Source organism: Hemiscyllium ocellatum, chromosome 42, assembly GCF_020745735.1.
Source record: "Hemiscyllium ocellatum isolate sHemOce1 chromosome 42, sHemOce1.pat.X.cur, whole genome shotgun sequence".
Lineage (NCBI taxonomy): Eukaryota > Metazoa > Chordata > Chondrichthyes > Orectolobiformes > Hemiscylliidae > Hemiscyllium > Hemiscyllium ocellatum.
The window spans coordinates 24,074,371-24,101,445 of record NC_083442.1 but is presented as its reverse complement, the minus strand read 5'-3'; the positions used below and the strand labels follow the sequence as shown (position 1 = coordinate 24,101,445).

General features: G+C 41.2%; 1 protein-coding gene across 1 annotated transcript in view; it reads left to right on the top strand.

The window, feature by feature from the left end:
- Positions 1-486: 486 nt before the first annotated feature.
- Positions 487-27,075, top strand: part of LOC132834849 (dual oxidase 2-like) — a 114,759-nt gene continuing 88,170 nt past the window's right edge. The window contains exons 1-5 of the mRNA XM_060853926.1: positions 487-638; positions 4,490-4,617; positions 13,110-13,187; positions 16,302-16,466; positions 26,483-26,670. Coding sequence (XP_060709909.1) covers positions 4,542-4,617; positions 13,110-13,187; positions 16,302-16,466; positions 26,483-26,670 — 507 coding nt within the window. The 5' untranslated portion in view covers positions 487-638; positions 4,490-4,541. The remainder of the gene's footprint in view (positions 639-4,489; positions 4,618-13,109; positions 13,188-16,301; positions 16,467-26,482; positions 26,671-27,075) is intronic.

The following is a 27,075-nucleotide window of genomic DNA, read 5'->3' as shown; positions in this document are numbered from 1 at the left end:
CCTCAATGGGCAGAAATAGCTGCCATTGGGTGCTGGCAGATTCCCATAAACAACAATGGGACGTTAAACCAGTTAATCTGTGTGTCATGCTTCAGAGGACTAGCTACGATCTGGACACCAGGAGAACCATGACCCTTATTTGAATTTCAGCCCAGATTGTTGGGGTGAGGTGGGTTACGGTGCCATTTCAAATAAGCAGAAAATTTACCTTTGCACAAGTAGAAATAGTTCCTATTCTTTTTCTAGATTGTTTCGTGGGCAGAAGGCTGCTAACTCTCGAAATAGTCAATACTTGGTGTGGGGTGGATATGGGGTACGATTCACAAAAAACATGAATTAAAATAATTGATGCATACTTTTGTTAAGTCAGTTAGGGGTGTGTCATGCAGGAATCATTTTAACAATGTGGCTTAGTGCCACCTTTAAGGAGTGTTCCTTTTACCATCAAGATGCAGTCGTCACAGATTTTATGTAATCAAGTAGTTCCTCCTGTACTTTTGTAGACGGAATATAAATCAGCACAGAACAAGTCTCTCTTTACTGGCCCAAAGCTTTATTTAACAACTCAGCACAAGTCATCTAGCTCTCTGATGGTGAAGCACTACATGAGTAAGAGAGAGCAAGCAAGTTTCCACAAGGTGGGTTGTCTTCGTTACAGAATGCTTTGCAATAATTTTAACGCCATTATTTTTAATCCCTGGTTTTTAAGCTTTTCATGACGTAAACAAAAAGTCAATTCTACTGAAGTTTGAAATTATAATGCAAGGCAAAAGTCACACTTAATGCTTATATTAATTTTATCTATGGTATGGAATTATCATTTTACTGAAAAGCATTTTCTGCATAACGTAGAAGTAATTTATGTAAATATAGTTACTTTATTGTGAATGAAAATCTGCATTTTCATTCACAAACTGTCATTATTTATGCCCATATGATATAACATTGCTTTGGATGAGCCAGTGAAATGTTTAAGTATTGTTTCTGTCTTTTACACGTTTCTCCCTTGACACCTTCTTCAATTGCTATCTCTCTATCTTCCTATATTCTGTGCAACTTGAGTCCTAGTATTCTGTTCCATTTCCTATTATCTCTCCCTGATATTATGCTTCTGCATTTCACTATTTCTGTTTGGCTACTCTTTTGCTGCCCTTAATTTTCTTCATCTTTCCCTTCCTTTTTGTCTTAGTTCTTCCCTTTCTCTGTCTCACTTAGTTCTGTCATTTTCATGGAGCTAATGAGTGGTGGGATATTTTCCCGGAACTGACAAACATCAACTCACTCCCTTGATGTAGAGCTGTTGTTGTAATCCTGCCATTTCAGGAGCCACTTTTTTTGTTGAATTTGATTCCGATGAAAATCAGGCACTTCCCATTACGGACAGTCAAAATTCGGTTTTGTATTCAGATGTTAAGTTAGAAATTACAATCTAATGTCAGTTTTAGTTCAGTGGCAGCACTCTTGCCTCTAAGCCTTGGAACGACTTGAGCTCATTTCTGTGCAGGTCTGAGGGAGTGTTGCATTGTCAGATCTACCATCTCTCAAGTGAGCTGTCAAGTCAAAGTCCCCTCGTGAGCATTTGAAGAAAAACAGATATGTTCTTGACCTTATCTTTCAAGCAATGTCACTCAAAAAGTTGATTTGCTTGTTGCTGGTTCACAAGATTTTGCTTTTTGTATTACCTATGGTATTTAACTCTTTCACAGAGTCTTACAGTGAGAAAATAGATTCTTTGGTCCAACTAGTTTACATCAATCAGTTCCCAAATTAAACTAGCCCCACTCACCTGTCCTTGGTGCTTAAAGACTTAAAAAATCTTTAGGATGTTCTGTGGTAGGAGAGAATTCAATATAAATATACATTCTTTCTTAACTGAGTGTTTAGGAGTATCTCTAACCTTTAACAACTATTTCCAACATCAAGACCTTTAGGAAGTTGACGTTACATATTCATGCCTCAGCTGGAGGACACTTTGGTGAAGTAGACCTTAGAGGAGTTGGTTCTTTTATTTGCCCTAGGCATTAACAGGGTGGGGGGAGCGTCCAGAGGCGATTAATAAAGCATGGAAGTGTTGTCTCTGATGATCATGGGTACCACAAATAGGCTCTGATGCAAGCACAGCATTAAATAAATGGCAATACAGCTAGTGGGCATTTTAAATATTGCATTGTTTTTGTGAACCCAATTAGACAAACTACAACTGTGAACAACAGTGAGACGTACTGTAAACGATATACATCTCACAGCTCATTTTGACAGGAACCACTTTTGGAAATGGTGACATTAGCTAACTCTAATATAATTCAACTGCCAGTGACAACCTCATCACCTGCCAAGGATAGTAATGGCTCAAGAACATCTATTATGGGTATTCTGAGGAATGGAAGATATTAATTCTGAATGGGTCTGACTAAATGGACCTTACGGTAGACTCCATATTTGAGTTCACATAAGGAATACAGGCATGGATAGTAGCAGGAAGGAGCCAAAGATAGAATCTAAAGCTCAATTTGTAAAGGGTAGTGCAAATTTCTCTTTTCTGTTAGCCTTTAAGCTTGAATGATGTTCAAGTAATTGTCATTGTGTTGCATTCTGGAGAAACTGCTTTCCTTCCGCAGGTGATAATGTTCAGATAGAAAGAGCTTGCATTTATATAGTGTCTTTCACTACCATAGTACATCTCAAAGATCTTTTCAGGGTGACACCAGAAGTGATAATAACTATTCGGAAACACTGGATAGTCATCAACATTTCTCTCTAGAAAAAGCAGTGGAGTGATCTAATTGAGGCTTTTAAAATTCTGAAGTTTATAGACTGGAACTACTTTCCTTATTAGGACAGACTGGGCCTCTCTTTTGTTGGAAATCAAGTAAATTTGAGGCACAAATCTGAAGGAATTCTTAAAATTATGATAGATTTTCATGGAGTTGAAGTGGAAAAGAGGTTTTCACTTGTACAGGTATCCAAAACTAGCCAGTGTAAACAGGAACTACTTGTTAAGGGGAGCCCACATCAAGGGACTTACAAATATAAATCAGTCAACAATATACTCAAAGGAGAAATGAGTATATCCCTCATTTCCCCAGAGCAATTAGAAAGTAGAAGTTTATACAAAATGGAGTTATTGAAGGAAATGCCTTAAAATGGAAACTAGGTCACTATTTAATGGTGAAGGAAATGGAAAGCTACACAAATGTGTTAGATCGTGGAGGTAGGGGGAGGCTAACAGAGCATTGATAATGATGAATTGAATCTGAAACTTCTGTAACTCTGCTGGCAATTTTGAATGCTTAATCAATGCTGTCTGATCCCCAATTTACACCTCATAAGATTGGAATTCGTGTTCTTCAAGATTTCTTGGAAGAGGGCGCATCTCGTTTAATCTCATTCTGATAAACCTGTTGGACGATAACCCAGTGTCATGTGATTTTTAACTTTGTCCACCCTGGTCCAACACCAGCACCTCCACATCTTGTTTAATCCTGATCAGGACTTTGCGGAGATCTTGTTTTGCCATAAGTGACAAAAACTGATACTCTCAAGAGGCCAAATCGCCCAACTGTCTTCGACCTCCTCATCCATCCCCTGTTTATCCTACCCTGACGTATCAAACGTCACTGCCCTTTGACTACTACGTTCCACATTCTAACCATTCTCCCAGCAAAGTGGTTCTTCCTAAATTCCCTGTCAGGTTTATTAGTGACTGGTTCCTGTTTACACTGGCTAGTTTTGGATACCCGTACAAGTGAAAACCTCTTTTCCACTTCAACTCTATGAAAATCTACCATAATTTTAAAAATTCCTTCAGATTGTGCCTCAAATTTACTTGATTTCCAACAAAAGAGAGGCCCAGTCTGTCCTAATAAGGAAAGTTGGCATAACCCTACCAGACCACAAGGCCACTCTCTCACTAGATCCAAAGTCACACAACACCAGGTTATAGTCCAACAGATTTGTTTGAAATCACAAGCTTTTGGAGGTGAGGCCCTGACGAAGGGACAGAGCTCCGAAAGCTTGTGATTTCAAATAAACCTGTTGCATTATAACCTGATGTCGTGCAGCTTCTGACCTTGTCCAGCCCAGTCCAACACCGGCACTTCCACATCACGGCTCTCACTCGAGACAGACAACTGGTGGTGGTTTAACCTGCGGGTCACCGCACCTTATACAGGGAGAGAAGATAAGGAGGAAAATTCTTCAAAGTGACCTCAATCAATGCAGAAATTGAACTCATGCTGCTAGCCATCCAGCTAACTGACACATCTGCTAATAAAGTAGTTATTCGCTGTCAGTGCTGGTATCATCCTTATGTATCTTCTTTGCACCTTTTCCAATGCCTCAATATACTTCATATAATACCGTTCAGACTTCACCTGCCTGTGCAGGTAAATGCACAAATTGAATTGCACTTGTGTCAGGTTTCATGCATATAAGCATATCCTACACATTTATTAATATCTCTTCTTCCATTCATTTGTTTTTCCTGTAGTTGACAGAACAAGGAGGAGCCTCCAAATCGCACAGGTTTAAACAATTGAAAGATGAAGACTACAATGAGTAAAGTAATACCTCTGGCCATTCCCTGGCCCCTACTACTGTGTTGCCTTTCATTTACCAGTAAGTTAATAATGCACATTGTAATCTAGAGATGGAACTCGTTACAGTAAAGATTGGTAGCCCTTAGTGCTGTCATGCTTTTAAATAAAGGAGTGACAAAGAATAAGATAATTGTACCAGATATGTGACTGAATAATACATCAGCAATTATATCTTGGAAGGCTGCTTTTACCACCATATTTCTGACCTAAATATCCAGAACCAGAGCTAACACAAGCAGAAAGCTATTTTACAAAGTCATGCAGTCCTGTTTCACTTTTGTGTATTTGCCAGGAAGTAGCCAAGAACACGGAGCAGATAGTTGTGCACAAGCTAAATTTAAAGGAAACCAATTAAACATGGAATAGTTATACAAAAATGTATGCAGGTTTTCATACAGTGTTTTGCAAATGTTTGGCTTGCAGTCGTGGAAATTTAGAATCTCAACCTGAAGCTTGAACTTCCAAATCAGACACATTTCAGTGAGAGAATTACTTGAGGGAATCAAGATAGAAAAATATAAATGTATAAAATTTTAATAAGATGAATAGCAACTTACATGCATTTCATTGATATCTGTTTGCACAGTGCTGTTTTTTTTAAACATATTTATTAAAGGATGCACACCTTTGTTCAAAGAGGAAGGTGTTATATCTGTATAGGACACACATAGTGCAATCAGACCTGACTGCCATTCCTCCATCGGTCTGTCTTTGAGAAGTTATCATGTTGGGAAATTTCCATTGGAAATCCTGTAGAACTGTCAGAATCAGTTTCAGGGAGCTGTTAATGACAAGGACTGGACGCCACACTAGTGCAAACCAAGGACTTCCATTAACTAAAAGTAAATAAAGAATTGTGGCTGCTGGAAACCTGAAACAAGAACAGAAATTGTGAGAGTGACCCAGCAGGTCAGCATGCGTGGTGAGGGAACAGCATTACTATTTAGGGTCCAGTGACCCTTTTTCAGAATGTCCAACAATTTCTGCTTCTGTTTCAACTTTTATTAACTATTCAACTTTGAAGAGAAACATGGCAGAGGAGGAGTTCACCAGAGCTGTCTTCCCCCAGGTCTTAATCCCTTGTGATCTGACATCCTCGACGTTCGTGTGATTATTCTGTAGCTATCTTTCTTAACTCTTCCGTGGAATGTAGGCATTACCCTCAAGGCTGGCATTTGTTGACCATCCCTAATTGCCCTTGAAATAAATGGCCTGCTCAGCCATTTCAGAGGGTTGTTCAGAGTCAGCTATTGCTGTGGGTCTGGAGTCACATGTAGGCCAGACCAAATAAGGATTTCCTTCCCTCAAGGATATTATTGAATCAACTGTTTTCAGAAAAATTAATGCTTATTGTCATGGTTATCTTTGCTGAAAGTAGCTTTTAAATACTTTGCACAATCAATTGGTGCCATTAATGTTTGCTTAATAGGAAAAGCCAAGATTACAATGGAGGAACTTCCTCTTCAACCTCTCCCCTCACCTGAGGTGTGCAGTGACCCTCAGATTAAACCACCACCTGTCATCTCTTTCTGATGAGGAAGCAGCCCTATTGTCCTGTAGGATTATAGTGACATTACCATGAGTAGGAAAGGGAACTAATGCATATTGGATTAGACTACCTGAAAACAGGCCCTTTGGCCCAACTAGTCCACACCGACCCTCCGAAGAGTAACCCACCCAGACCCGTTTCCCTCTGACTAATGCACCTAACACTACAGGCAATTTAGCATGGCCAATTCACCTGACCTGCACATCTTTGGACTGTGGGAGGAAACCGGAGCACCCGTAGGAAATCCATACAGACACGGGGAGAATGTGTAAACTCCACACAGTCAGTCGCCCGAGGCTGGAATCAAATCTTGGACCCTGGTGCTGTGAGGCAGCAGTGCTAACTACTGAGCCACCGTGCCAGCAGAGATTAAAGCAAAAGAGAAAAAAAAAACTTCAGAAACTATCCTAAAACAGCTGACTGAATCTTTCTGTAATCACATCTAAATAAACATAATTTGTTAGCAACCCTGCACGGCCACTGTAAGGTGCCGGTGAATGTCTCTTGGATCTTTAACATCTGAATGATGGAATGTAGTATCAAAATAAAAAGAAATGCATCAGCCATCTTGACTCTTGGAAGCAGTCCTGTCTCTGAACCACAAAGCTGTGGATAGAAACCCACTCCCAAGACCTGCGACTTGAAATCCAGGCTGACATTCTGGTGGAGTACTGAAAGAATATTGCAGTGAGGGAGGGGGTGAGACCTTAAACAAAGGAACTATCTGTCCTCTTTCAGGTTAGTGTAAAAAGGTCATGTCACATAGGAAGGGACAAAGATCAAGAAGAGTATCTGCCTTCCCAACAAACAAAAATCACATTTAACAAGAATATCTCTTCAAGTAACCTAAACTGAGTGAAATAGCTGAACAGACGCTGGTATCCAGTCACCGAGTAACCCTTACTTATATGTGCACCGTTTATGGGCTCTGATCGCCAGCTCAGAGCCAATCCCGAGAATGAGGAGACCTTTTGAATCCCCTGTTTATTCTTTTACTTTTTTTTTCTTTTAAGACTTTCCTCTGCACTACTGCCTAACTACGGTAGTGCTTATTTTTCCTCAGCACCAATGTCATGTGTGTGCAGGTGTCGGATACAGTGAAGAACAACAAGGTGTGTAAGATTTTATATTCCACCACCAGGAAGAAAGGGAAACACCCGAGTGGCCAGTGACAAGCAGGGTCCTTCTTGCTAAAGGGCAGTGCTGCATGCGAATCTCCTGTTTATCCTTTCTTTCTTACCCCCACACTACCACCTAACTGCAGTAGTGCTTATTTTCCTCAACACCCAATGTTGTGTGTGTGAGATGGTGTGAGACACAGTGAAAGACACAAGGCGTACAAATCTTTATTCAATTTCCACCACCAGGAAGAAAAGAAACACCCAAGTGACCAGTGACAAGCAGTGCCCTTCACATCAAAGTGCAATGCTGCGTGAAATCTCCTATTTATTTTCTTTTTCTTGGACAGAACAGAACCTCTGATACTCTTGCTTATTTTTTTTCTTTTTATTCTTTTTTTTATCTTATTTTACCCCACACTAGCGCCTAATTGCAGCAGTGCTTATTTTGTCCCCAGCACCCATATTGTGTGTGTGCAGTAGTGAGACACAGTGAGAGACACAAGGTGCACAAATCTTTATTCAGTTTCCACCACCAGGAAGAAAGGAAACACCCAAGTGGCCAGTGACAAGCAGTGCCCTTCACATCAAAGGGCAATGCTGCGTGAAATCTCCTGTTTATATCTGTCAGCCGGGGCTCCCTCGTTGGCCAAGTTAACAACCCCACTTAAGGATCTCACAGTCAATGAGATTCACCTGGTCTTGGTTCCAGTCACTGCATTGGGACATGAAGAAGCAGGTTTGACCAATAGTTTATCACTGAAAGTCCAAAACAACGTCACGCTGTGTCAGTGGAATTTGGTTCTCATTCTGCCTGTAGATCTGTGCTGAAGTACACAGAGGAATCCTGAAGAAGGGCTTATGCCCGAAACGTCGAATCTCCTGTTCCTTGGATGCTGCCTGACCTGCTGCGCTTTTCCAGCAACACATTTTCAGCTCTGATCTCCAGCATCTGCAGACCTCACTTTTTCCCACAAGTGGTTTAAGACCTTCCAGTTCTAGAGAGAACGACAGACCTCAGACCATCCGGAAGAGAGTCGAACTCAACTGCTTGCTGCTGAATAAATAATTTTATTTCAAGTCCGAAGATAACATATTCAGGAAGAATAGTGTAACTTCCAGATTGTACGACTGACTTTATAAAGTCAAAGACTTGATAGGCGTTTCAAACATGGTAGCTGTAAACTTGGAAACAAATGTGTGATGCTGTGATAATTATGAGGGAAAAAGACTTAGTGGAGGTGAGCACAATCAAGCATACAGGTCTGAAAGGTTAACACTTGATTAAGTGGAGGAAAGTAGTAGTGTAATGTAGTAAACTAAAGAAGGAAATTTTAGGAGATAAGCCAAGGAAGGTTGTGTCCTCCTTTTAGTTTCTGTAATAATGTAGGTCATATTCGTGTAAATTGTCACTATAATACAATAAACTTTACACGACAAGACTGCTCTAGTTAGACCAGAATGATGAGTATTGTAGTCCATCTCCACCATTTTGGGTTTCAAGGAACTGGCAACAAGCTCCTCAGTATTCCGGTCAGTGTTTGGTGGCACAGTGGCTCAGTCGTTAGCATGTTGCCTCACAGCACCAGACACCTGGGTGGCGATTCCAGGCTTGAGTGACTGTTTGTTTGGACTGTGTGCACTCTCCCTCTGTGTGGGTTTCTGCTTTGGTTTCCTCCCACAGTCCAAAGCTATGCAGATTAGGGTGGGTTGGCCGTGCTAAATTGCCCCATAGTGTCCAGGGATATGCAGGCTAGATGGGTTAGTCGTGGTAAATGCAAGGTTAGGGTGGGGACTGAGTCTGGATGGGATGCTCTTCAGAGGGTTGCTGTAGACTTAATGGGCCAAATGGCCTCTTTCTGCACTCTGGGGAATTCAGTGATTCAATAATTCAACCAATAATTCAATCAACAATTCAACCAAAGTCACTCAAAGGGATTATCTGGTCATTAGAACATTGTTGCTTGTGGGGACATGCTGTGTGCAAATTGACAACTGTATTTCCTACGTTACAAAGTGATTACTCTTTGAAATGGTGCTGACTAGGGTTTAGGATGTTCTGAATCTGTGAAAGGCGATGAAAATGCAGGTATTGTCCTGTAGATCTATATCAGTGGGATCTTCCTACCTTGTTTGAAATGTTATTTGTGTTCATTTCAGTCTCTGTTTGCCAGCTGTGGAGCGTACTGAGTGTCTCAGGTCTGGCCCGTGAGTTACGGACCTGTTTGATCAAACGAGGCTGGTGTTCGGGATATTTCTCTCAGAGACAGCTCAGTTGGCTGGTTTGCGATGCAGAGTAATGCCAGTTGCACAGGTTTAACCCCATTTCAGCTGTGGTTACTATGAAGATCCCACCTTCTCAACCTCTTTCCCTCTCCAGAGATGTGGTGACATCCAGGATAAACCACAACCCTGTCTGATAAGACAGCCCTCTGAGGCTATGATGATATCGCCTTTTACCCAGAGCTAGAAAAGTAACTCTTCTCCTATACATGCCTCAAGTGCTCACAGGAGCAACACAGCAAAAACAGAGTTAAAAATTCTATGAGATAAGAAATCCAATCAAATTATATCATTTTAATTTAAATATATTATTCGTGGTATTGATTCTGTTTGATGTATGCCTGTTGCCAGGCCTTGTTAATTATGGGTTAGGAAACTCGGGGAATGGCGTTGTTAATATTCCTTCAGTAGGAACAGCTCAGGAAAGTACAGAGTTGCTCAAGCAATTCTGTCACCATGGACACTGTTCCAAAAAAAAGTTGCTTTGTATATTCTGCTGGCTATGAGTCACTCTTCAGTTCACAGGCTATTCAGAGGGGTTTTACAATCAAGCTGTCCCCGTGCATCACAACCAGACCAACCAGATTTTTTGCGAGTGTTTCTAGAAATGAAAAGCAGCATTTTGCTGCTGGAAAGTAATTAGTTAAGAATGGTTTGAAAGTAATTAGCACTGGATTGGAGTGACAAATGATCATGTTACTTCACGTGTTACCGACTTAACCAGTTTTTCTTTTGTAGATTGCCACAAGCTCTGTAATGAATGTAATGAGATCAGCCAGGCAGTTCCCTGATGTTAACCTGGTCCAGCCAGGGAGCCCTGGATGACAGATGTAAACAGGAGTATCAGGGGCTTCTGTTCACTCTGAGCTGCCTGTGAAAAAGCGGATCAGTGTCAAATACTGTGCACACATGAATAAAGAGTGACTTGGTCATAGGATACCAGCCTGTGTGAAGTTATTTTAACTTCCACCGACAGCCGAAGACTATACCAAAGCCAGTGAGGAATCCCAATTGTGTGGCCAGTGTTTGCTTGAACTACTTATATTCAAAAATGGAATGAGAAGTGCTGGATAATCTAAAACATCTCCATCAGTAAGCTGGAAGCCAAAATGCCAAGTTAATGTTTCTGGGGAGAGACGTTTTGCCTGAACTGTCATACCGACAAGGGTGGGCACCGAGATGGAATAGAAGGTTTGAGCTAGGATGCAAACATGTAACGTAAAGGATAGGCTTTATGAGAGGTCAGGTTTAGGAAGAGAATTCGAGCAAGTGCAGTCGTGAGGTATGATGAATTTGCTTCCAAAAAGGGAGGAACATGGCTTTGAATATGCATTGCCACAACATAGGATTGAGCTGAGAATCGTAAGCCGTAGAGAGGGACATCTTGATGTTTGTGAAATATGAATTAGAAATAATTGAACATACAAATTAGAAGGAGGAGGAACAGACCCAATACTGTACATGGTCTTCCAGATTAACCTGATGTGACATGGTGCAAAGTACCTGTAGCTGTTGTCTACGTGACATCAGACATTGAACTCCAAATTCAAACTCATCATTTGATGATTTCTAATAAATATAGGGGAATGGATCAAGTGTAACATTCTGCTTTGTTCCTAGATTATAAATTTGGCACCTGGCTACCATCAAAGAGAGAATGAAATCAATTTTTAGATTCATTGGTCTTGGCTTTCATTGTTATTGTTTGGTTTTAATCTGGTGGGTCAGATCGGTTGATGTTCTAGGATGGTGGCTCAACAGTTAGCACTGCTGCCTCACTGCACCAGGGACCCGGGTTCGATTCCAGCCTCTGTCTGTGTGGAGTTTGCACATTCTCCCCGTGTCTGCGTGGGTTTCTTCTGAGTGCTCCGGTTTCCTCCCACTGTCCAAAGATGTGCAGGTTAGGTGAATTGGCCACGCTAAATTGCCCATAGTGTCCAGGGATGAGTAAGTTAGGTGCATTATGCCAGGGGTAATGTAAAGTAATGGACTAGGAGAACAGGTCTGAGTGATATACTCTGCTGAGGGTCGGTATGGACTTGTTGGGCCAAGTGGCCTGTTTCTACACCGTAAGGATTCTATGATTCTGTGACCTGATCTGCATTTCATTGATTTTCAGTGGGCTGCAGCTCATGTGGTGAAGACAAAGTCTATCTGAGAAGTGGAGAGATAGTGCAAGCATTGATCAAAAGAGCTCACTGAATTCTGGAAGGGTTCCAGTGGATTGGAAATCCATTAATCTAATGTCACTGTTGAAGAAAGAAGGAGATAGAAATCAGGAAACTATTGGACAGTTAGCCAAACACTGGGAAAATGGTAGAGTCCATTATTAAGGATTAAGTATGAGCAGAACATTTAGAAAAGTTTAATTATTCAAACATCATCAAAATGATTTTCTGAAAGGGAAATCATGTTTGATAAATTAGCTAGCGTTTTTTGAGTATATAGCAGGTAGCATTGATAAAGGGAAACCAGCAAACAGAGTATATTTGGATTTCCAGAAGGCATTTGATAAGGTGCTACATAAAAGGTTACTGCACAAGATGGGAGCTCATGATATTGCTGGTAATGTATCAGCAAGGATTGAGGATTGGTTGGTTCACAGAAAATAGAGAGTTGGGATTAGTGGGTCTTTTTTTAGGTTGGAAAGGCATAACAAGTGGAGTGCCACAAAAATCAGACCTGGGACTTCAAATATTTTCTAACTATATTAATGATTTGGAGAGGGTGCAAAGTGTAATGTATCTAAATTAGCTGTGATATAAAAATAGGTGTGAGAACATGTTGTGATAAGGACATAAGGAATCTGTAAGGGACATGGATAAATTGAGGGAGTAGACAAAATTTGGCAGTTGAAGTTTAATGTAGGAAAGTATGAAGTCATGCGCTTTGGTTAGAAAAATCAAAAAGCAGTCTATTATTAAAATAGAGAGAGCCTCCAAAAATAGTGCATCAGCAAGAGACCTGGGTGTTCTTGTGTGGCGACTTCAAAAGTCAGCAGCAGGTATAATGAGTAATTATGAAGGCAAATTAAATTTTGCCTTTTGCTAAGGCACTGGTGTTTAAAATCAGGAAAGTCTTGTTACAACTGTACAGTGTGTAGGTGAGGTCATACCTAGAGTGTACAGTTTCAGTGCCTGTGTTTAAAATAATATTAACAGATATTGGAGCAGTTCAAGAGAGTCTGATGCGGCTGATTCCCAGATTGAAGAGGTTGACTTACCAAGAATGGCTAAGCAGGTTAGGCCTTTGTTCATTATAGTTTTGAAGAAAGGGGGATGAACCATGAAAGGTTTTAAGGGGTTTGACTGAGTAGATGTAGAAAAGATGTCTTTACTAGTGGGTGAGTCTCGGGCTAGGAGACACGGTTACAGAATGAGGGGGCTTTAATTTCTCCTCGCAATGGGCAGTGAATGTCTGATTGTCTGGAGTTGTGGAGGTAGATCACTGAAAGTTTTTAATGAGGATGTAGATGGATTCTATGATTAATTATAATCTAAGCAATATATTCTTAAATAAGACCTTTTCAGCATTGATCATACAATTTCTGTTCCACTTTAGGTGCGGAATTGAACTGGGAAGTTCAACGCTACGATGGATGGTACAATAATCTAGCACATCACAGCAGGGGGACTGTTGGTAAGGGATATTTCTTTTACTCCAAATTAACCTGACAGAAACGCTGAGTATATCCAGTCTCTCTAAATAGTTATTATCTTTGTGAATGTCTGTGTATTTATTTATTTCATCAAAGTAAAAATATGAAGCATGGTGGCTCAATGGTTAGTGCTGCTGCCTCACAGCGCCAGAAACCCAGGTTTAATTCCATCCTAGGGGACTGTCTCTGTGGAGTTTGCACATTCTCCCCGGGTCTGCATGGGTTTTCTCCGGATGCTCCGGTTTCCTCCCACAGTCCAAAGATGTGAAGGTTCGATGGACTGGCAATACTAAATTGCCCATAGTGTCTAGCGATGTGAAGGCGAGGTGAATTAGCCATAGGAAATGTAAGGTGATGAGATAAGGGATGGGTCTTGGTGGGATGCTCTTTGGAGGGCTAGTGTGGATTTGACGGGCTGATTGGCCTGCTTTCACACTAAGGGATTTTCTGATCTATTGTGAAACAACCTGAGCCGCAACATTTTTAGTCTGTCACTGCCAATGTTTATGAAACCCTTGAATGGTTTGGTATTGACTGGTGAATAGAATTGCTGACGGAGGTACAATGGGCTGAATGGTGTTCTGTGCTTCATCACTCAATAACACAGCCATTCCCATGCCTTGGGGATAAGCAGGTGGTAGATTTTTTTTTGAATAGACAAGGGCGTTCAGAGTTATGGAGGGGCAAACAGCAAAATGGAGCTGACAGTACATTCAGTTTGGTCATGTTCCTAAGCCACTAAACCACATAAATGAGGAAGAGTTCCAACTTCACACCCTGTTATTTCTGCTGAATTTGCTGATATTAACAGAGAGCACTTTCACTAGAACAGAGGGAGTGAAAATAGTCCCAGAAATCAAAGCAAACTCATCGTGAGTCCGCAGCCTATTTTCACCTTGCCAGTTTTGACTTCCCCCTGCCTTGGAAAACATTGGCAAGGTTTGTTTTTCCACCTGAAGTACAAATAAAAGTGACAGCAAAACTAGGAAATAAATCTTCAAAAAAGAATGTGAGCTTATTATACCTTTGAATTCTCTGGAAGGAAGATTGGGTGTGACGTAAAACAGGTAGCCAATTCACTGGGAACCCGTTTCACCACAGTATTGGCCCCAGAATCTTCTGAGAAGGACGGATTAGCTCAAGTTGGTTCTCTCATGGTTCAGATTGACACCAACAGTATGGGTTTGATTCCTGCATTCCGGCCCCTGAGAATGCAATGGTGAGCTATCACTGATAAAAAGATCTGCCAAGGAAACAGCTCAGATTGAAATAACCACAGAGAATAGGCCGAAGTCCTGGCATCAGTAGAGACACATGAAGAAAGGGAGTGTAATTCAGCAGCAGCAAACAATAGTCAATATGGAACCTTAACATTTCTCTAGCGATACCCATCGGCTGCTAGGTTGAGGACAACATTAGACTTGGCTGCAAAGTCAGCCGCAGCTGGACAGGTTGCCTGAACTCAATGACTTTTCATGACTCATGCCTGAATTTTTGGCACAAGCTTTGCTGAGAATGCAAGGTATTACTGGGGTGTTCGGGACATTGCGTAAGTGAAATAGTCAATACCTTCAGGGAAGAAGGAAACAAAAGGAAGAACATTTTTGGAGTTTTGATTTGGACTTGCCTGCTTCAGACATAAAACAGAATGTGCAGTTCTTAAAATAGCACATCATTTGAATAAATGAGCTTGGAAAGAAAGGTGGGCAGGAAGTAAGTTTGTAAAATAAGGGTTTAGAATGTCACTTATTAATAATAGGATTGATTATGTAGAATTTTACAGCACAGAAGCAGGCCGTTCAGCCCATCTGATCCGTGCTCCGCATGAACTTCCTCTAACCCTACTTCATCTTAACACACTAGCATATTCTTTATGTTCTACCCAGGTTCTTTTCTAGCTTCCCCCTTTGACAATTAAAGGTAAAGTCACCAGAATCTAACCAGACCATAGGAGTTGCTCTCTCATTAGAGGTGATGGTTTGACCTTAGGGTCACCATGCCTCAGGTGAGGAGCAAGGTTGAGAAAGAGAATCCTTCAAGGTAATCTCAGCTGAAGCAGGAATTGAACCCACTCTGTTGGCGTTACTCTGCATGGCAAAGCAGCCATCCAGCCAACTGCCTCAACTGCACCATATGACAGAGTTCCCAACTGTAGTGGCTTCCTGGGTCAAGATATTTTCACTCAGTTCCCAGTTAGATTTATTAGCAATTTTCAAGAAATTGGAGCAGGTGGTGTGGTGAGTAGTGTCCATTCCAGAAGCTCTAGTTTTGACTGTTGTGCCTGACTTGTTGGCCATGGGAGATACACTTGTCATGTGATCCAACAGATTGATTGTCAGTCTCTAACCATTGGATCAGCCATCTTGAGGAGACATTGCCCAAACCATTGCTGTACTTAGCCCATAAATGTGGACCATGTCAATGGAAGTCCATGACCCAACCATCGGAAACAATAATGGGAGAAATGTAGGTTTATGGTAGAGATAAGTGAAAGAATATCAAAGACACAAGATCAGAATGAGGAGCAGGAATAGACAATCTGTGTATCAAGTATGGTCTCCCATTCATTATGGTCATGGTTGACTTTGGGGTCAAACAACTCTGCTTTCCCACTCACTCCCCATGACCTTTGATCTCCAGTGATCTATCCCAGCCATTAATATATTCAAAGAAACACATTCACAACCTTCTATGGTAGAGAATTTCAAAGATTAACAGCCCTTTGAGTGAAGAAATTTCTCATCAATCTAGTTCACCTGGTAAACTGTACCCTCATTTTTCAGATTCTCTAATCAGCTTCCATCCTAACGAGCCCCTTCTGGACTTTATTTGATTCGTCCTACGTTTATATCTCCAAATTTTGGTCTTCCTTAAAGAGGAAACATCTTCTGTGCCCTATCGAAGGCTTTCCTAATTTTAATGTGGTTCTGTAAGGTCACCCAATGTCTATTTCTTTATTAGAGTAAAGAACCCAACCTATTCAGTCCTGCCTGCAAATTATAGCCTGTACATTATATCATCATGTTTGTCAAAGGTTTGTGAGGTCTGCTTTGAAGTCATTCACCAAAAATATTATGTTGCTGCTTTCTATGCAGATGTGCCTTTCGTACGATTACTGCCTGCCAATTATGCTGATGGAGTTCTCGAAGCTATACAAGAACCAGAGTTACCAAATCCTCGGAACATCAGCAACGTAGCAATGCAGGGAATGTCGGGAATACCATGTGACAAAAACAGAACTGTGCTATTTGTCTACTTTGGTAAGCGAGCTGAAAATTTGGAGATGTCTATAGAATTCCTACATTTTCACAGAAAACGTGAGGTGCTGCATTTTGGAAAAGCAAATCAGGACAGGACTTGGAGTCAGATCTTGGAGTGTTGTTTCATTGTTCCTTGAAAACAGAGTCACAGGTAGATAGGATAGTGAAGAAGGCATTTGGGGGTATGCATGCCTTTATTGGTCAGTGCATTGCGTATAGGAGCTGGGATGTCAGATTGCAGCTGTACATGACATTGTTTAGGCCACCTTTGGAGACCAGAATCCATTCTGGCCTCCCTGCTATCGGAAAGATGTTGTGAAACTTGAAAGGGTTCAGAGAAGACTTACAGTGATGTTGCCAGGGATGGACGATTTGAGCTAAAGGGAGAGGCTGAATAGGCTGAGACATTTTTCCCTGGAGCATCAGAAGTGAGGGGTGTGGTGGATAGGGTAAATACTCAATGTCTTTTCCCCAGGGTAGGGGAGTTCAAAACTAGAGGGCATAGGTTTTAAGTGAGAGGGGAAAGATTTAGAAGGGACCTATGGGACAACTTTTTCATGCAGATGTCTATGGAATGAGCTGTTAGAGGAAGTGGTGGAGGCTGTTATAATAATAATATTTAAAAGGTATTTGGATGGGTATATGAATCGGAAGATTTTAGAGGAATATGGGCCAAATGTTGGCAAATGGGTCTAGATTAATATAGAATATCTGGTCAGCATGGACGAGTTGGAATTAAGGGTCTGTTTCTGTGCCGTACATCTCTAAGACTGTTAGAGCATTGCAAAATAAACTCAAAGTCATGATTAGTCAAGTAAAACCGTGTTTGTTAGGAATGTAGGAACAGGAGTAGGGCATTCTTCCTCTCTAGCTTATACTTCCATTCCAGGAGACCATGGCTGACCTTTGGCCTAACTTCATTTACCTGCCTTTGGCACATGTCTTTTAATACATTTACCGAACAAAAATCTATCTGTCTCAGATTTAAAATGAGCAACTGTCATTTCTGGAAGAGTACCAAACATCTATCACCATTTATGTGTCAAAGTGCTTTCTAACATCTCTCCTAAATCATGTGGTCCTAACACTCAGACTATGCCTCCAAGCTGTAGAATTCCTGACCAATGGAAATAGTCTATCTTTATCTACCCTGTCTTTGCCTATTGATATCTTTGCTCCAATCACCCCTTAACCTTCTAAATTCTAGAGAAAACAGACCTCATTTGTATAATCTCTCCTCATAACTTAAGCCCTGAAGTTCAGGTATCATTCTTGTAAACTTAGGTTACTAACATATGGTCACAGGCAGAGAGTAAATCTACTTTGCACTGAAACCAACCTTAGAAACAAGAGATATTCAGCAAAGAATCTTTAATGCAGCCATAATTCTGGACCACAAACCTCTACTTGATCTTTTTCCGTGTTCATTCCTGAAACATGGACATCATGAGCAAGACCAAAACTTATTGCCCATTCCTCTTTGCCCTTAAAGTGAATTGCTTGCTCGTCTGTTTCAGGGGCATATTGCTGTGGGGCAGGAGTGACGTACAAGTTTGCACACTCCTGGGGGAGTGTGGGGGAGGATTATCTGTCACTATATTGGTGACACACTCTCACTATACCTTGGCTTTTTGCGGGGGTCATGTGTTCTAATCTCCCCTCCTTTGGCCTGATGTCAAGTCTTGTTGGATTATACTTCTGTGAAGCAACTCAGGCTGTGTTCAAAGGTGCAATATAAATGCAATGCATTGTTGGTCTAGATTGTCTTAGAGATGTCTTAGAGATGTACGGCACAGAAACAGACCCTTAAGTCCAACTCGTCCATGCTGACCAGATATTCTATATTAATCTAGACCCATTGAGGAATTGAGTTCCGGAGTCCTGAGGTCATGTTGCAGTTGTAGAAGACTCTGGTGAGGCCTCATCTGGAGTATTGTGTGCAGTTTTGGTCGCCATACTATAGGAAGGATGTGGAAGCTTTAGAATGAGTGCAGAGGAGGTTTACCAGGATGTTGCCTGGAATGGTAGGAAAATCTTATGAGGAAAGGCTGAGGCACTTGGGGCTGTTCTCATTGGAGAAGAGAAGGTTTAGGGGAGATCTGATAGAAGTGTATAAGATGATTAGGGGTTTAGATAGGGTAGATACTAAGAACCTTTTACCGCTAATGGAGTCAGGTGTTACTAGGGGACATAGCTTTAAATTAAGGGGTGGTAGGTATAGGACAGATGTTAGGGGTAGATTCTTCACACAGCGGGTTGTGAGTTCATGGAATGCCCTGCCCGTATCAGTGGTGAACTCTCCTTCTTTATGGTCATTTAAGCGGGCATTGGATAGGCATTTGGAAGTTATTGGGCTAGTATAGGTTAGGTAGGATTCGGTCGGCGCAACATCGAGGGCCGAAGGGCCTGTACTGCGCTGTATCCTTCTATGTTCTATGTTCTATGTTCTATGGTGTATTACCTTCAAGTTTGACCCTCCCTCTAGGTTGAAGCCAAGATTATTTCTAGGTTAAATTGCAATGTTTTGTTGATGCTATGAACACTCACATTTCTTCTCATGGAGTATAATGATAGCAGGAATAAAAGAACAATGTACAAAAATTACAAATTTGTACCTAACAAGACTAATATCGCAAGGAAAATCATATCAGTAAGTGCTGTTTAATTTCTTTATTAAAGATTGAAATGATTAAAGCCATTGTTTTCAGCCCCAGTTCCAAACTCCACTGCAGCCACTGCATCCAATATTTATCCCTCAACTAATATTATTAAAATAAATCTCGTAATTTATCTCATTCCTGTTAATGGAACTAGTCATGTGGAAGTGGCTGCTGTATTCTTGAATGTCTATATTTGAAAATTACTTCACAATCTGTGAAAAGGTATGGCAATTCCTCAGGATGTGAAAGTTGTCAGTTAAAGATGCAGGTAGTCTTCAATTAGTGCCCTTTTAAATGGCATGGTTTTGTCATAACACGGATGTTATTTTACTTTCCATTATTCTAATGGTATACGTCCAGAAAGTCTGCAATTAATGCAGTTTTAAATAATGCAGTTTCACCCTAATATGGATTTTATTTTGCTCTCTATTATTCCAATAACACATGCCTAATTTGCAATAGTGTGAATTTTATTGATCACTGATATGTTAACAATGCTAGAGTGACTTTTAATGGATAATTGGCATCCTATCTCACAGAGGGCAGTGTTTCTTTTCTAAGTCTCTGTACTCAGCTGTTTCCACCTTCACTATCTTTTTTTCTCTTCGTGTGTTTAATAATCAATGTCAAATCCTACATGTCAATGGACCTTGTTTCAAATGTTCAATAAAAGATGTCAACAAAAGTTACCCATAAATGACAAAGATCCCCTAGTAGGGAGAATGGAGTTGGCATTATTCAATATAGAGGGTGTCCTCAATTTACGAATGCTCATACAACAAATGCAGTCCCATCCAGAGGTCAAAACTTAAGGCCACAGCCAATGCACTTTGCAAAGGAAAATAAAGGGTGACTTGGTGATGGGATACTGGCCTCTGTGCAGTTAGTTCATGAACCTGTTTGTGAACCAGGGACAGTGAGTATAGGAGACGCCAAATAGTGCGGGAACAGGTACTCCATTAGAAAGTTGCCAGATTAGTCTGGATGACTTCTGGGAATGTATCCCAAACTTTTATATAGGTTTCTTTGGGAATGTATGTTTCTAATCAGTCAGCCTCCGCATTGCGAAAAGAATGCATGATGGATTTTTAATGTAGGTCAGAACACAATGTGGGATAACATAAAGGAGAGGTTTTCAAATATAGGAAACAATTGTATGTCAGATCTTTAAAATTACAGCCTTGTTTTTTTAAATTGATTTAATGGACGAGGGTGTCATTGACTGGACTAGCATTTGTTGGCCATCCTTAATTGTTAAGAGTCAACCACATTGCTGTGGGTCTGGAGTCATATGTGGACCAGTCTATCTGCAGTGGCATGATTTGAACCTGAGTCTCCAGAAATTATCTGGGTGACTGGATTAATGGGCTGGTGATAATATCACTAAGCCATCACCTCCCCTTATGCGATCCTGTTTATAAGTATGAATGTTTGTCAGGCACCCTTGGCAAATCAGGCCGGTAACATGGTCTTGTTTAATGTGCTGAGTTTCAGGATTGTAGCTGCCATGTTATTTGAGGACTACCTCAATTTTCACTGAATGTGCAATGATTGAGTATTTTCTTGAGTAAAGTCATTAGTCCTAGTATGCATTTGGGCTCAGTGCTAAAATGTTGAGCATCTGAATAATGGAATAAAGCTTTTACACATGAGAACTCTTTGAACGGAAAGGATCTTGCTTTCTTTGGAGAATTCAGAGTGCTTTCAGCATTTTCTAATGCTAAATTGTTGTTTTTTCTAATCAACCTGTTGAGATATCTGGCGAGGTGGGACTTGAACCCAGTCCTATTTCAGATCTTTAACATCTGTGTTCTGTGCATGTTCTTTTTATTGTGGCTGATATGAGAACCAGTTCTCCTGGTTTCTTGGCTGGCATTTTTTACATGTTTACCTTCTTCTTTATTGGAAACTCATTATGTATATAATTTACGTCTGTATTTGCCCATTAGCAAGTGTCTTTACCTTTGAAAGGACTTTGTGTCATGTGAAATGCTTGAAGCTGTTCTTCAGTAAGATCACTTCAAAATATTTTGTGACTTCACCTGGAAATAAATTTGGACATAGTTTAATCTTATAAAGAATTCATAGCACGCAAAGAGACCTTACATACTCTATCCATATCTCTGCATTCCCTCCACAACACCCCTCTCAACTCTGCACACCTCATCCCATCGAATGTCTTTCCCATCTCACAACAATTCAAATGTACCTTATTTGGTGTGAAGTGCTTTTGTATTTATTTAGCACCTTTCCAGTAGTAAAACGTCCCAGTGTGCTTTATAGCTGTAATTATCCAAAAAAAAACCTGACAACCTGCTGATCGTGACAATTCTGGTGATTCTAATTGCTGAAGACAGATGGCCAAATGTGTTAATCAAAGAAGGAGGCTTGAAGGAGCATATTCTTGGAGGACTGAGAGATAGAGACGTGGAACGGTTCATTGAGTCATACAGCATGGATACAGGCCGTTAACCCACCATGTCTCTGCCCACCGACAAATACCAAATTACACGAGTTCAATTTCTCGGTATTTGATCCATACTATGCCCTGGCCTTTGAAATGCTCATCCAGATGCATCTTAAATGTGGGAAGAGAACCAGCCTCCACCACCCTCTCAGGCAGCACATTTCATATTCCTGCTACCTTCTGGGTGAAATTTATTTTTCAGATCTCCTCTGAACCACTTACTCCTCATCCTAAATTTATACCCTTTGATCTTAGGCAAGTATGTAATGCAGAAAATATTCTCGCTATCTGCGTTGCATACCTCAATCAGATTCCCTGCCTCACTCTCCTCTGCTCCAGGGAAAACAAACCCAGCCTATCCAAAGGTAGGAGACAAAGGGTGGTGGTGGAGGGTTGTTTTTCAAACTGGAGGCCTGTGACCAGTGGAGTGCCACAAGTATCAGTGCTGGGTCCTCTACTTTTTGTCATTTATATAAATGATTTGGATGCGAGCTTAAGAGGTACAATTAGTAAGTTTGCAGATGACACCAAAATTGGAGGTGTAGTGGATAGCGAAGAGGGTTACTCAGATTACAACGTGATCTTGATCAGATGGGCCAATGGGCTGAGAAGTGGCAAATGGAGATTAATTCAGATAAATGCGAGGTGCTGCATGTTGGGAAAGCAAATCTTAGCAGGACTTATACACTTAATAGTAACGCCCTAGGGAGTGTTGCTGAACAAAGAGACCTTGGAGTGCAGGTTCATAGCTCCTTGAAAGTGGAGTCGCAGGTAGATAGGATAATGAAGAAAGCATTTGGTATGCTTTCTTTTATTGGTCAGAGTATTGAGTACAGGAGTTGGGAGGTCATGCTGTGACAGTACAGGACATTGGTTAGGCCACTGTTGGAATATTGTGTGCAATTCTGGTCTCCTTCCTATCAGAAATATGTTGTGAAACATGAAAGGGTTCAGAAAAGATTTACAAGGATGTTGCCAGGGTTGGAGGATTTGAGCTACAGGGAGAGGCTGAACAGGACGGGACTGTTTTCCTTGGAGCGTTGGAGGTTGAAGGGTGACCTTATAGAGGTTTACAAAGTTATGAGGGGCATGGATAGAGTGAATAGGCAAAGTCTTTTCCCTGGGGTTGGGGATTCCAGAACTAGAGGGCATAGGTTTAGGGTGAGAGGGGAAAGATATAAAAGAGACTTAAGTGGCAACGTTTTCACACAGAGGGTGGTACGAGTATGAAATAAGCTGCCAGAGGAAGTGGTGGAGGCTGGTACAATTGCAACATTTAAGAGGCATTTAGATGGGTATATGAATAGGAAGGGTTTGGAGGGATATGGGCTGGGTGCTGGCAGGTGGGACTAGATTGGGTTGGGATATCTGGTCGGCATGGATGGGTTGGACTGAAGGGTCTGTTTCCATGCTGTTCATCTCTATGACTCTATGACTCTATAACTGAGACTTTTCACCCAAGGTAACATCATGATGAATCTCCTCTGCACCTTCTGCACTGCAATTGTATCCTTCCGATAGTGTTGTGACCAGAACTGCACATAGTATTCCATCAGTGTCCAAAACACTGTTTTATAAGGATGCAACAAGACTTCCTTGCTCTTGTATTGTAGGGAGTGCATTCCAGAGCTTAGAGCTTAGGCAGTCCAAAGCACACAACAATAGGCTTTCGTCCACTGGGTGGGAGAGACTAGAACTAGGGGACAAAGTTTGAAATGAAGGGACGTCACACTTAGGATGGAGATGACAAGGATTTTTTTTCTCTCACAAAGGGTGTGAATCTTTGGCGGTCTCTTCCCATAAAACAGTGAAAGAGAGGGTCATTGAGGACTAGGGCTTTTTGAATAATTGCTGCTATAAAGCATACTGAGACATATTACTAATTGAAAGGTGCTAAGTAATTGCAAAAGCACTTCACAGCCGAAGCATTTGAAGTGTTGTAAAATGCAGACACGTTCAAGGGGGTGAGGTTTACAGAGATGAAAGGGTATGCACAGACTGGAATAAAGGCTGAATTTGGTCTCCACGCATGCTATGGATTCCTGATAAGATTGGGCACATGAATCAGCAACTCAGCTGTAAATTATACACACAGTCAATTTTCCAATGAATAAGAAGGTAAAGAGGAAAAAGATAGCAGCTAAGAAATCAGAAGAACTGATTCACACACGACCCCAACATAGGCAGTGGTTGACAGATTCTTGACGAGCAAAGGAATCCATGGTTGTCTGACATAGACCGAAATATGGAGTTGAGATCACAATCACATATTTGATTTTACTGACTGGCAGAGCAGGGTCATGGGGCAGAATGGCCTTCTCCTACTCTTAATTTGTATCTTTATATATTAATATTGGAGTGATCAGAATCAGCGATGCACTATACCCTGGATGAATTTCACCCTAAGCACTGTCCCCACAGTAATAAGGAGCCACACAGACTGCTGACTGACTGAACAGCATTTAAAGCCATAGAGCTATAGAGATGTACAGCATGGAAACAGACTCTTCAATCCAACCCGTCCATGCTGACCAGCTAGTCCCATTTGCTCGCATTTGGCCCATATCACTCTAAATCCTTCCTACTCATATATCCATCCAGATGCCTGTTAAATGCTGTACCAGTCTATACCACTTCCTCTGGCAGCTCTTTCCATACACGCACCACCGTCTGCATGGAAAAATGACCCCTTACGTCCCTTTTAAAATTGATTAATCATCTGGGCTTTTAATGTTACTTTAATTGTAATTCATTTTCTAAATAAATTACTGGATTTGTTGAATTGATGCAGAGGTATGCCACAGCCGAGTTTACACTCATCACCCTCTCGATTACCGATCTGTTAACAGGATCATGGTTTAGCCTTTGTGTGAGAACGTTGTCAAAGGCTGACATCTCTGCTCGTGGTTCTTCAGGGCAGAAAATCTATTCCTGACCGTTTCTGCCTGAGTGCAGTTTGTCCATTGACATCAGAGTGCTCCTGTGTGAGAGCCACCAAACATACCTAACCCCATTCCGATCACGAAACAACAGTAACCCGATGATGGTGTGGCCAAGAGATCTATCGTGATGGGTTAAGTCTTTAGATTAGATTAGATTACTTACAGTGTGGAAACAGGCCCTTCGGCCCAACAAGTCCACACTGACCCGCCAAAGCGCAACCCACCCATACCCCTACATTTACCCCTTACCTAACACTACGGGCAATTTAGCACGGCCAATTCACCTGACCCGCACATCTTTGGACTGTGGGAGGAAACCGGAGCACCCGGAGGAAACCCACGCAGACATGGGGAGAAGGTGCAAACTCCACACAGTCAGTCGCCTGAGTCGGGAATTGAACCCGGGTCTCAGGCGCTGTGAGGCAGCAGTGCTAACCACTGTGCCACTGTGCCGCCCACAAATCTGATTAGAGATAGGGATTGGAATTCTAGTGCTCTGTAGTATATTGTGGTAAACTCTTCCGTGACAATGGTGTGCAAACCTATGTAAGTCTGGATTTTAAATATATGTCACATATTAATTACTATATGACAAATGTATACGTAGGAGGATGAGGGGTGATCAAAATCATGAGGGGCATAGATAAGGTGAATAGCCAAGATCTTTTCCCGAGGATGGGGGGAGTTCAAGACTCCCCCCATTTTTAAGGTGAGAGGAAAATGATTTTTAAAGGACCTGAGTGGCAAAATGTTCACACAGAGACTGGTACATATGTGGAATGAACTGCCAGACAAAGTGATTGATGCAGGTACATGAACAGGAAAGGTTTAGAGGGATATGGGGCCAAATACAGGCAAATGGGACTAGTTTGGTTTGGAAGACTTGGACAAGTTGGACCAAAGGGTCTGTTTCTGTGCTGTGTGACTCTATATTAACATGTATAGATCAAATATATTGCACATCTTTTTTTTATATAGGCATGTTTTATCTTCTGTTTTTCTGCAAGGTTGAAAAGCCATCAACTATTTTTGACATTAATTCTGTTTCTCTCTCCATAAATGATGTCAGACTTGTTGAGTTTCTCCAGCATTCTCTGTGTTAGTTTCAGATTTTCAACATCCACAACATTTTGCCTTTATTAAATGATTTTCAAAAGTTTGGATCAGTTTTCCATTTCCTGAAGCTGGACATTTTGGATTGCCTGGGTAGTGAATGTATGGGAAACTCAAGGCAAGCTCTTTCGGGTGTGTCATCTTCCTTGTTACCCTTATTTCCCCCAGTATGCACCCAGCACACAATCCAATACTTCTGAGTGCAATAACAAATCTGCACCTTGCATTGCTGAAGATCAGCAATAGAAATAAGCAAGAGAATGGCCAATCTATGGAAGGGTAGGCCGAGGGAGATGCTGGGAGAAACTAATATCGATTTACTCAAATGAAAATTCACTTCAACTTCTTTCAGAAAATGAGGATTTTGAATATATTATGTGAATAATTTGAGATGCAATATGTGGTCATTCTAGCAGGCATGGGAGAAATGTGAGTTTGGACCTATGTTTCCTACGGTTAAGGATTTTCCTCAGCTCACATCTGATCATGTTATAGACCTGTTGATGGAGGTTTATTGCCATGGTTCATCAATAACTCTACTATCACTATTATGTGAGACTATCAGGAGGTGAATTATGGATTTTGGTTTTGTTTTGTTGAGCAGTTCTAATGCTCCTATGTTTAAACACCAGAAATAATATTTATGTTGATGACTTCATCAGAAATACTGAACAGATTAAATCTTCATACTCACACTTGTAACACTGCCCTATTGCACCCAAACAAATTCTTACCCCACCCCCACTGAGTTTTTTTGTATGTACTTAATGGAAGAAATATAATTTTTCTTTAGACTGAAGCCTTTGCAATGATTTTTCTTCGACTTTGTTTCAGGGTTTCATGTCATTGATGAAATTTTGGAAGCAACTGGGTCTGGTTGTCCCGCTGAATTCCTGAACATTCAGATTCCTTGTGGAGACACAGTTTTTGATCCCAACTGTACAGGAGATGTGCAGCTCCCATTCCAACGTGGTCGGTGGACAACAAGTTCAGGCCAAAGTCCCAACAACCCACGATTGCAGGTATGTTATAGACAGAGAGCCACATATTCATTGGACCAACAAGTAAGACACACTTCTTGTTTTTAAATATATAGAAAACAGATTTAACTGTGTGAGATGCATTTCTCCACTTGTTGAGTCCCAATCTCATGTTAAAGTTGGATAGGTTGTAGGTGAGGCCACTTCTTGAGTACTGCATGCAGTCCTCCTCGCCCTGTTATAGGAAAGATGTTATTAAATTGGCAGGGTCAGAAAAGATTTACCAGGATGTTGCTGTGAATGGAGGGTTTGAGGTGTAAAAATAGACTGAAAAAGTTTGTGAGAAGATTTGTAGCTCGGGTGCTCGTTGTTGTGGTTCTGTTTGCCGAGCTGGGAGTTTTTCTTGCAAATGTTTTGTCCCCTTTGTAGGTGACATCTTCAGTGCTT